This window comes from Ammospiza caudacuta, chromosome 3, assembly GCF_027887145.1.
Source record: "Ammospiza caudacuta isolate bAmmCau1 chromosome 3, bAmmCau1.pri, whole genome shotgun sequence".
Taxonomy (NCBI): Eukaryota; Metazoa; Chordata; class Aves; order Passeriformes; family Passerellidae; genus Ammospiza; species Ammospiza caudacuta.
In genome coordinates, this window is record NC_080595.1 from 97,790,233 (window position 1) to 97,802,603 (window position 12,371).

The following is a 12,371-nucleotide window of genomic DNA, read 5'->3' on the forward strand; positions in this document are numbered from 1 at the left end:
ACATAAAGTCTTCTTGTTTGACTGGAAACTGTTAGGAAAGGTTCCCAGCTTAATATGCAATTTGATAAGGAGTGGGGAAAAAAGAAGTAGAGTTAAATGCTAGAGTCATACGAGCTATTTCTTCAGGGAACACAATCCCTTCAGCAGATCAGGAATGCTGTAAGATATGGAGATGTGGTCAGGACTGACAGCAGGAGGTCATTTGTTACCAGTGTTGGACTGGCAGTGTCCCCAGAATCAGTTTTGGAACCCTGGTGAAACAACAGATAAGCAAAGTTTTGGGATTTGGATATTTACATACTGAAATAATGTCATGCAAATACTCAGAAACTTTCCTTTATCGTGATGCCATCAGAAATGCAGACGGATATCCAAAATGATAATGCTGAGCACTCCTTTCCAGCACACAGTATTTCAGCCAACATCACTGGTATGTTCTGGCTACTTCACGCTGCTCTGATTAAAACTCAGTCATCCCTACAGCTGCTTTGTGTTCCTAGAGCACTGCACAACAGCTGGATCGTGCCGTTGATTTTGGCCCTTAAACTCCTTGGAAATTACTGTGTGAATATCGAAACCTTGGCCTTCTCTGTCACCATTTAAGCTTCTGTCACCTGCATCTCTGGCTTCAGCACATGTCACCTTTGCATTTGGGTAATGTGTTGAAAAAGTATCAACATCATAAGGGAAGACAGAGTAAGTGTTAGCATTGTCCTGATTTTGGCAGGCTTTCACACTAAGAAAGGCTGTTAGGGGCAGTGTCCCTGAGTGTGGCAGAATGTCTGCCACACTTACTGTCAGGTAAAGCTTGCTGCAAAATAAATCTAAAATTTAAAAGAAGTTATGAAAGAGACCAAGTTCAATCTCCTCTAACAGCAATCATATGCTAATTGGCCAGATGATACAAAACACCAGGTCAATTCGTTAAGCCTCTCTGTTGCCATTTTAATGAACATAACTTTGCATTTGTCCTTGGGGGGCCTCTACTGATTTATAGTGAGCATAAGCACGCTTGAAATATGCATTCCTAATTTCTCTGTTAACAGGTTGATAAGCCTATAGTCAACTGCTCAGTCTTTACACAGCTTCATGAATTGTTCTCTCAGCTCCCACAAGGACAGATGGATCAAAGTGGCTGTCTTGAGTTATGATGTGCCTGGGTGACACACCACCTTTCATGAAGTCTAACAAACTCAGCTAAGTGCATCTGGTTTATTATGCAATGTTTCAGGTTGATGATGTGTCTCAACTAGACATAAGTTAAATTTAACATTAATTGTGCACTTTCAGGTCACCTTGCTACAGAGAAAACCCTAAAATGGCACATTACTAAGCAGAATATACTGTAATATAATAACCTGTTTTCCACTGCAAAACATATACAAGTCAGTCTTCAAATATTTGTTCTTAAAACATGTGGGATGTCCTGGATCCATGAAGCTATTCACTGTAAGCCATAAAAAATAGGTTTGGTTTAGAGATGAAAGTGGCTGGAGGCTGTGACCCACAGGGACTCAGAAGGAAACACTTAGAAAATAGAGACAGATTGAATCCCAAGTGCTCTCTCCTGAGAGGAAGCATGGTTGGAAAGTTTCAAACCCATTAAAGTTAAACAAATTGAAAAGCCCTATCTGAGAGGAAACATAGTACTATGTTTATTTTTCCATTATAAATCTGAAACCTAAAAGATTTCCTGAGGTTCTCAGGTATTGTTCATGCTTATAATGGAGATCTGTTTTTAGAAAGTGTAATTCATGTATTTAATCCAAACTGTTTGATGAAAAACACCCTGCATAAGCATTCAGGAAGCTAAAGGCCATTGTATACCTGTATCACATATTGTTTGGATAAGAGCAGGCCTACAATGCAAGGAATCTCTTTGTGAAACTCTCTCACTCCAAAATAGAGGGTCTAATTCTCTCCCTGTTTACGCTGCTGGATGAATTCCATTGAATTAGTGAAGACATGAGTAACCAGTCATAATAAAAAGACAATCTTCATGCTGAGTGTGAAACTACAAAAGTGCAAGGCTAATTGTGGCAAGAGATTTATAATGCTGGCCTGAGTCAAGTACGTAGGCAAGCCACTGCAGACCCAGTGTAATTTAGCAAAGCTGAATAATCAATGTATTTCAGGTTTTACTCCCTCATTAATGAACTGCTGCTCTGAACTCCTTATCAGAAGTGTCCGTGATGTTATTGATGTTGAAAAGCATCTGTTTGAATAATGAGCAAACTGCAAACTAACACCAGGGATTAATTTAAACAAGAGGAAATACTCGGAAGCAGTGGAATATTTTTCATTAGATTTATTGCTATAAAAATTTAGCAGTACAGTTGGTCAGGTGACAGAGCTGAGAAATGTTTGCTGTCATAGTCTAAGGCTCAATGTAGGTGCTTAAGAAGACAGAAATGTGAGCGTTGAATAACCATGACCTGACATTTTGGAGAAACCCTGAATCTTCTGGAAAGAGTGTGTTGATATTGCCCATTTACCTGTTAGTGATTTCATACCATTTGTGCACATTTTTCAAACTTCTTTTTAACTTTCCCTTATGGAACTTATTGTCTAATAATCCTGTGCAGTATTTGCCACCTGATTTACTCTGCATTCTCCAGTTTTCTTGGTTACCTGCAATAAAATAATTGCTAATTTCAGAGAAACAGCAGACTGACATTTGTTATGCTTTGGCACTCCACTCTCAAAGAGAATTTCTACTCCAGCAACAAGTTTTTCAAAAGTTTAATCTCATTTCTGTTTCTCAAGTAAGCCACGTATTAAATAAGATCTATTTGACAACCTGCTTTGTTTTGTAGCGTTGAATTGTGAATGATCAACACATCAGCTGAAGCAAAGGAAGCACTGGAACACATTGTCCCACATCAATTTTAAGTTCCATACATTTAAAATCATATCGGCATTTGGCTTGCTGAAAAAGATGGCTAACCTTACCTCGGGACTTTTTTCTGCCACACACAGACAGTTGTTGGAATGGTTGAGCTTTCCACCACAACCTCTTGAGCATGACAGTATTCGCCAGTTTTTAGAAGACTGTTGCTCTTACCAAAGGCAGTATTTCCACTGTGACTTTCTTTTTTTGTAAGTAATTTAGTTTACAAATGCATCTTTATGTTTGTTTCTTTCTAGGCAGGGATGAGGTCCCGAAACCAAGGTGGAGAAAGCTCGTCTAACGGGCACTTCTCCAGTTCCAAGCCTGTCATCAGCCACACAGAGAATGAAAAACTTCAGGAGGATGCCAAGAAAAAGAACAAACCTCATCGGAAGGAAGATGAGGTCATGGTTTCAGCAACTGTCAAACGGCACTCAAAATCACCCGGTCCTAGCGAGAGAAAGAACAAGAAGTCCATAGAGCTTTCTAAAGAAGACTTGATAAAACTACTCAGTATAATGGAAGGAGAATTGCAGGTAAATTAAACGTCTTCTAAACCATATTTTCTATGTACCCATCTATTTTTAGGTTGTCCAAATAGCACAGGGCTCAACTAACAGGAACATTCATATTTAAGGCAAAGGACCACGAGGAGAGAGCAGTGGTAGTTGGTGTTTAACAGTCACAGTTTTAAGTGATGCTTTATTTCCCACTGCAGCTACCAAAGCAAGATAAATTACAAACACCTGTCAAAGAAACACCTGACAAACAAATGTGGATCTGCAGGTGAGGCTGAAAACAACCACAGGGGAACCAGTGGTGGGTGGGAAGAAGGGAGCAGGAAAGACAAGTAAATATAGGGAATACAATTACATTACTGAAAATATTCAAGAGACCAATATACAAGTCAGGAATACTGAAAATGGACTCAGGATGTCCCCTGGAACTTCTGCATATTTAGGTATTACTGAGGCCTCAGCCAAAGCTCTGCCTGTCCTGTCTGATTTCCAGAGTCCAGTGCTTTGCACGTTCTTTGCCTTTCAAAGATCCATTCATTTATTTCCTGGAGTAGTGCTTGCATGAAAGCTTTCTCAGTTGTCCTGGTTTGCATGTTAATTCAGCCCAGTAGTAAGTCCCTGATGGCAGTCAGCCTGATTTTGCACTTAACTTGTTCCCAAATGTCTGTCCACTTTTGAGATTCTCTTTAATGCTAATTCATCATTGAACTCTCTGTAGCATGAGAGATTCTCTCCAGAGAATTTCAAAATAAGAAGTTGAAATGTGGTATTTCAAAAAGTCAATATGAAGACTTGTGGCTTTTCAGAAGTTATCCCCTTTTGTGGTAGGACTGCTTTTCAAATTCACATGTTCTTTTGGTTGTACTTTAGTGACTTTTTTTACTGAACCTATGGACAAGCAGAAAAAAGCCACCCAAGCTGTGTGAAACATTTTGTCTTAATCCCTTTATTCCAATGAACTATTACTGTTTAGCTTTTCATAGAAGGCTTTACTTTTCCCCACATTCATAACATTATTACTTTAATGTTGACTTTGTTACCATTTTATCTGATTACAAGAAGCAATTGTTCTGCTAATTTCTTTGGTACGTGAGTCACCATTAGCATAACTCTGAGATTCCATCTCACTGAGTATCATTACGTATCACTTTTCCTGCACATAATTCCCCTCTAGTTTGTCAGAAACTACTGTTAAATTGCCAGAAGTATGCATTCAAAATAAATAATTTTGTCAAAGACAGAAAATAGTCATTTTACAATGAAAAACTACAGGGGTAAAAAAGGAAGAAAATATGTTGAATGAAATTTTGGAGAGGAAAAAAGAAATTACTATTACAGAAAAGTAGCCATTTTTATTGTGCTCCATTTGACTTTATTCAAAATCTTGTATATGTAATTTCCTTAGAGATGGAGCTAGCGTGCAGCTTCTGTGGTGAACGGAGCCAAACCTCAGTAGAAATGTATCATGCTCATGTTGTTCACAAACATTTACCCTGAAGTCACCTTTGTGGTCTGGAAAGGCGAGGTGAAGAAAGTCACTAATGTTTCCTGTGTGGCAATAAATGTGGTCTTTATTGCTTGAGTAATTCTGTTCTTCACTGTAGTCTTTTACTTTGTGGGATAGTTACGCAAGCTTTGAAGGACTGCTCATGTTCTCATTATCCCTATGGGGATGATGGGAGTAGATCCTGGACAATACTTTTAGGGGTTTTCATACATACAGACCCCAAAGAGATGGGGAGAAGCTGAAGCTTCCTGGCATGACAGGAGGGCATGGGGACACCCACTCTGGTGGCCATAGAGTGCACCTCTTCTTCTGCTCCTTGCAGCCAGGCAGGGAAGAGAGTAATTATTTTTAATCCACACAAGTTTTAAATTTCATTTCAAACCCCCCATTTTAGTTACTTCCCTGGTACCTGTGTTGACCCATTTCTGAAGTGGGCAAGCTCCAGCACTTTGGCTTGAGATGAGAGCCTGGCTTTAACACTACAAAGGAAGATGAGCCAAGGAAGGCTCCAGCCAAAGTAAATACTCTGGTATTACCTCCTGGCTGTCACAGTGACCTAATGCACTGAGTCATTTCATGGCTTTTTATTTTCAGATCCTTTCAGACATCTCTGGTGGCTGGCATTTTGTTGGACTGACAAATCATATTTAGGTTTACTTTGAAGCCATTTCAATTCTGGCAAAGCAAACATTATCTAGGCATATGTAAGAAGAATTTGTTTTGGTAATAGCATCAGGCTGTACCTGTAGGGAGATACATTATTATCTGAATAAAAAATTGGGATAAAATACCATAATTTTTTAATCAGCCATGAGCAGGGGGCATCTTATGCCCATTCCACCAGGGTGACACTGCTTTGGAACACTCAAACAGTGAGCTCAGCCACAGGAGGTAACCTGGGACAGTGACAACTGTGGGGTTAGCAGGGTAAGTTGGTAATGTATTCATGTGCTTAGTTCACTACTCACACCATCTCACATCACAGACCCACACCACATTGATCTTGGTACCAATATTAAGCACTTACTTTACAACTTGATGCCCCAGTTCTTTGTTTTGAAGTCAAATGTGCCAGAAAACCATGGAGAGATGCCCTGGAAATGATGTTTATGTCCTCATTTTTCCCTTGATTAGTTTTTGAAATTATAATACCCTCAGGTAGCTTGCTTGTGCTTTAGCTTCTAGAACCAAGTTGGACTCAGCTGTGCCTGTCTTCATGTTTCCTGGCTGGACCCTGTGCATTTACTGAATATAGAGAAGGAAAGCTTTTCACAAACATCTGAGGTCACCATATAGCCTATGCCTTATTTTGCAAGAAAACAAAAGTGAAGAAGAAGTTTACAGAAGCTGTGGTGATGGGAATGTGTCCCAATATACATGGCAGGAGAGCTCTTAAGTACAGCCTCTCTGAAGGAGAGTGGAAAGCAAATGAACTGAAGACAGGGATTTATTTTAATGGGCCTACAGCTCAGTGGAGTGTATTTTCTCTTGTGAGATCTAACTGCTCATATAAAAAAAAAGTAGTGATTACATGGTCTTTAAATCCATATTGAACATAGAGTGGCAAAAAATCCATGAAGTATTGCTTCCTATACCTGGAAAAAAAAATCTAATTTTTAAATACTGTAAAGCTGATTTGAAAAGAAAACTTCAAATACCAGTAGAATAAATTGGACCATGAAGGCATGGCATTAATTTGCCTGGTTGTTACAGTGATTTCAGTCAAACCCACATGTGAATATTATTAATTACAGAGCAAGACAGGCAGTGTGGATCTTTATAATGATGATATAATACTATCTGTGGTTCACAGATTTTTGTCCAATGGCCTATGTATTTGTCCTGGCAGGAATATGTTCCCTTTCTGTATGGTTTCTGAGCAGCAGCCATTAATCTTCAGCAATACCAACACTGATTTTCAACATTTCCTGATTGGGGGCCCAAAAGGAAATGAGGAGGAGTATTCCTACATGTTTACAACTCACTCTTTCATTGCATGTTTGGGGAAAAAACCCACAATAATAAAAGTATATTTATAATGACAGCATCCCACTACAAATCATTAGGTTTCTCAAGGAAAATAATTTCTTATCCAGATTCTGTGCCTATTGCTGCAGGCCAATTTAAGCTTGGGAGACAGTTTCCTGTATTTCACACCAACTCAAAAAGGAGCAACTTTTCCACTCAAGGCCTTTATTATAGTCCATATTTCACTGGGTTTCTCCAGTGCCAGCGTGGCATTCATCCCCTGCAGCTCAGCCCCTCACTCGTGTGGACGTCCCTTGCGTGCCTTGGGGCTGAAATGTTTCCTGAGAGCAGAGCTCCTCAAAGCCAGGCAGCCATGGGGTGTAAAGGAAATGCAAGTTAAGCTGCCAGCTGCTGTCACATTCCCTCTGCTGCAGACCTGAGGGTGCAGATGGGCAATGTGTGAAATGTGATGTCCTGAGGAATAGTATGTATCATATACAAGGGATGTATAAATTAATATTTATTAATTAGACAAGACACAATTTCTGACAACTCCTCAAACTTCCTAATGTAACACTGGGTTGGGTTTGGTTTGATATTTGAAGGGAAACATGATGTAGCAGATATTCAGAGGTAAACCTATTTATATACCATTCCTGGTTCAAAGGGAGAGACCAAACCACTCTGCTGTCAAAGAAATCCCTTCCTTACAAGTATGTAATCAAGACTGCATTTAATGGTTAATTTGAGTGCTTGCAGGAGGTGCCAGAGCAGTATTTTGTTGAAGGGCAGGTGTGGGAGGCTGGTTGCTGAAACAAGGCAGGTGTGGGGGAAGGAGCTCTCTCATCCCACAGAGACAGGGGGAGCTCACCTTCAGGTGGGCTGCAAGACTTTCCTCTCAACCTGGGAGCATCAGGGAAAGGTTAACAGAGGACTCTGTTCTCCCTGGCAAGGTCCTTATGAAACACTTTGGTATCAGTGGCTGCACATCTGGCCACCAGGAAAATCCTCTCTCTTAACAAAGTCAACTCACATGGGTATAGGTGATAAACTACCCATTGCATTTTAACACTTTAAAAGGTATTTTAGTATTTTTCTGTCTGTCTCTCTCGCAGAAAACTATGCTTTGTATATGCAAAGGAAAGGAAAATTCTTTACTGTTTCCATCTTTCTGCTTTTCTACTTTCCCTTTTGGAGGGTTACATATTATATAATGCCTTTTATTCTATAATTGCTCTGTTCACTCTTTTTCCTAAGAGCTAAATTTCCCTATTCACTTTTCTTCCCTTTTTTATTATTCTAGTTGTGACCTTTTTTCTTATTCTACCTTTTTGTCACTTCCCATCTCAGGCTTCCCTCATCCTGCAGATGCATTGACTGACCTGAGAATTCTGGAGACAAAATTGTAGAATATCTACTGTATATAAAATCCCATCATCTAATTTTTTAGGCAAATGCTCCCTTTAACCTTTTTGTTAACTTAGTAAGCCATATTTTAGGTAGTTTGTTTACTTTGACTACTCCTATTGGAAAAACAGTCCCAGAACTGAAAATCTTTAATGTTTATCTGATTTCTCCCATTTAACTTCTAAAACAATTTTAATTACATCTAGTGAAACCTTTATGAAACTCTGCTATACAGAGATCCTGCTTTGAAAGCCCACCTCTGTCCCTCCTGCCTATAATGCCTGATGTGTTTGTAGGCAGCAGCCTTGCATCCTCTGAGCCTTTGCTTTTGCTGTGCTACTGTACCACATCCTGTCCATTTCCTCTGGCAAAATGGGCTCTCCATGTCCCCATCACCCCTGACCAGCAGCAGTCACACCCTGGGGTCCCTTCTTGGTGGCTGGAGCTGGAGCTGCACGTGGTGCTTGCTGTGGGACAGAGCTCCCTGTGCCTTCTGCATTTGCTTTCATACTTGCCTTTCTCTTTAGGCATGGCATTACCTGGCCTTCCCATCACTTGTCACTCTGACTGGTATAAACAAGAGAATTTGACTCTGTAGCTGTTGTTGTGATATTCTTGTCTCTTTTTCTCTTGTTGCAGTGTGTAAACCTGCATGCAATGCCTCAAACTGCTTTTGGATTGACTTTTCCAAGATATTGTAACCACCTTGGAAGTAACCACATAGTTGATTAGTACAAACTTCTGCATTTTTCTTCAGTGCCTTTTTTTAAATACTCTTGCATTAATATTAATCAATTTGGATCTGCCTGAAAGCTCAAGCCAGGAATGTGGGATAGATAGGTGGGAAGAAACCAGATGTGTTTCTTGCGCAGGTAACAGAAACCAGAAGAGAAAGCTGGGGCAAGTTGTCTTGGCACCAGAGAAAACAGTGAAGAGAAGGAGTTTTCAAATGGTCATTAGCAAAACAGCACAGATTAACAAGCAGCAGATGAGCCAAGGCAGAAAGAATAGGTAAAGCCAGAGAAAAGTGCATGCAGGGTATCTGTGAAGTCCTGTTGTTTGAATTGAAATAATTTAGAATTTATGAGCATATCATAGATGAAATGCAAATTCCCCACGGGAAAAACCTTGGCAAGTACAGAGCTACAGGGAAAAAGAGAAGATAGGGTTAATGTGTGGAGGGAGAGGTGACTTAAGCAGAATGGAATGAGGGGAAAGAGGCTGAGCAATAGAAGAAAAAGAGTGTAAGCAAAAGGGGAACACAACAGAGATAAATGGAGCCAAGCTAGACACAGAAAGTGGGCACACAAAAGGCAAGAAAATGAAGGGATAGATGGTATCCACAGTGTAGCAAAACAAAAGCCTAAAAACAAACCGTAAAATGTCTAGTATATCAGTAAATGAGTAAATTCTCTCCTCTCTGACTGACCCCTGGCTTGTTTGTGTTTTGCTGGTGAAGAATGCTTTTGCAGCACAAAAAAAAAAAAAAAAAAAAAAAAATTCAGACCACAGATGCTCTCTTCTATTTTTATTGAATAATTTATAACCAGAGATTAATTTTGTCCAGAATAGTATGGTTTGTTTTCTGTAGCTTGCATTTTCTGCTGTGCAAAGTGCAGAATATACCATAGGAGGTAAGAAGAACTTGTCTAGCAAGCCCCAAAATCATCAATTTTAAAATAGAACCTGGCTGTTTTGTGAGAGGGGAAAAAAAAATAGCAAAAGTAGGACAGTATACTGAAATATAGTTAAATTGTGCTATTTAGGCAATTTCCTGCTCCATCTGAAATAAAGGGCAGAGATACTGTCAACTAGAGGGATGGTGGCCATCCATCTCTTTGGTACTAAAATTGCTTTAGAATTACATGTATGCTTTTCAGCTCTTCAAGTAATGATCCCCAGTAAAATGTCCCTGTCACAGGACAGCTGTAGGCTGAAGTCCTCTTTCACAAAGATGTTTTAACATCCTTCTCTAGTAATGCCTGAGCAGTATCTGTTGTGTTGGTTAGGCTTGAAGGATCAGAAGAGAGAGGAATAACTGACAAGTGTCTCTGACCCACTGAACATCTTATCTAGAGTGGAAGGAAGACTAGGAACAGCTTGGGGTTTTTTTCCCAAAATTCTTCATCTTCTGTTCAAAACAGAATTGCCCACAACCAGCTTTTAAAGTTTTGGTCTTTTTCCAAACTGATCCTCTCTTGCTAACTTTTAAAAATTAGTTTTAAATAGTGATATAATTTGACTATTTATTTTTCTTTTTCTTTACATTTGCTTAGTGGAAATTGTATATTCAGTGCAACAGTAATAAAGAAGTTTGTACCTTTTCTCATTTTTCTTGAAAGTTCACTCTGTGGGAGAGCACATGGCCGGTCATTTTGCAATCAATGTTAAATGCATGAGCTTTCTGGCTTTAAAATATCTGGGATTCTTTGGAAAGCTTGCAGCTAGCATATGCCTTATGTGTCATAATGCTGTCCAGTACTCTGAGTCACCAGTTGTTAATTTAACATTGCAGTGGTAGATGAACCTGTTTTTATTAACTTTGCTGCCCCAGTTCTGTGTTTATTAAGTTTTTGTCTGTTGTCCTCTAGCTGAGGATCAGATAAGCTCTTGAGAGCAAAACAGATTATTTTTCATCCAAAACAAGCTTTAATAAATGCAAATATAAATCTTTACATAATAATTGTCATAACATGGCTGAGAAAATGTCTTATTTCTAGGGTTAAAGGCTCCACCTATTGGTTAACTAAAGTGAGAGAAATGTAACATTTTCACATAGAAAACTGCAGGTCCTACTGAACATCTTGTGTCTTGCCACATCTTACAAAATTGCTGCCTTCACTGTTTGTGTGATGTCCAAAATGAAGTAAACTCTGACTTATTTCAGAGGGCTGGGCAGATGTGGCACCCAAAATGATGCACTGCTGAGGGAGGCACTATGAAGGGAAATCCTTTCCTCAGACAGGAAGGGTTTGGATTTTGCAAGTGATGTCTTTCTTATCCTGGAAATTATTGGATTTCTTTGCAAAAAATTAGCATCAACTCTTCCATGCCAGAAAAATGAGTGGAACTGAACTAACTCAAATATACAGTTGCATGGTAACTTCCAGACATTTGTCACCTTCAAGTTTAAACAAATCAGAAACAGAAGTATTGATGTGAATATGGAACCCCAATTCCCCAGTATTGGCTTGGGCCATCTCAGCAGTTCAGGTAAAACAGCATTCTGAAGGGATTCAGAGTCATTCTTGGAAATGCAGTGGGAGAATAGAGAGGGGCAAGGACGTCCCCAAGTGGGGCTTGGGGAGGGCAAAGTGAAGGATGGACATTGGGGGGAATCTGGGGGATTTTGGAGACAACTGAGGGCATCATGGGCACGGCTGGGAGCTCTCACTCTGCGCCTTTCACTGCCCACCCACCCCAGGTGCTTCACGCTCAGAGTTTGGCCACTTCCCTCATTTCCTCAGACAACTCCTGCGTTCAAATAATTGGTTGTGCTGGTGAGTGCTTGCTGAAACGCAGCCCTAGTGTTCTTGCCCATTCATCAGCCACCAGTAACTTGGATGCATATTGTGCAGCACAGAGCACTCAAAAACATCTCGTTGAAGCCAACAAAACGCTTGGACAAGAGAAAGTTGTGTATACAGTTTATTACTCATGTACACAGGCTTAGGTCTGTTAGTGTCCCACATGCTCCTGTCTCCACAGAAGAGGCAGAAGGAATGCCTGTGACTTCATCATCCTGGTGGTTACAGCCCTGCTGGCTCCAGCCTGTCCTGCTCCATCCTGCTCCTTGTGTGCTTGCTCCTGCCAGAAGGCAGCAAGATCACTGTGGAAAAAATAAATGCCTGGGCTGATTTGCTCCTCTTGGAGACAGGGTACTCACAGCAGCTGCTTGAAGGGCATCCCTGAAATTCAACTCAGAACACCTAATTTCAGATGCTTGTGCTCTCTATACCACCAATGTAGCACTTGCAAACAGCAATTTAGACAAGAGTTACACATTTAATGAAGATACTTTTTAGTTTCTAATGGATTTCAACAAATTGGATGATAGTACAGAAGAACCTGTACCTGGCAG

The 12,371-nt window shown here is 40.1% G+C and overlaps 1 protein-coding gene across 4 annotated transcripts in view; it reads left to right on the forward strand.

The window, feature by feature from the left end:
• Window positions 1–12,371, forward strand: part of FILIP1 (filamin A interacting protein 1) — a 106,561-nt gene that overhangs the window by 38,610 nt on the left and 55,580 nt on the right. For all 4 annotated transcript variants that reach the window (XM_058800897.1, XM_058800898.1, XM_058800899.1 and 1 more), the window contains exon 2: window positions 3,148–3,426. In XM_058800897.1, the coding sequence (XP_058656880.1) occupies window positions 3,154–3,426 (273 nt within the window). In that variant the 5' untranslated portion in view covers window positions 3,148–3,153. The remainder of the gene's footprint in view (window positions 1–3,147; window positions 3,427–12,371) is intronic.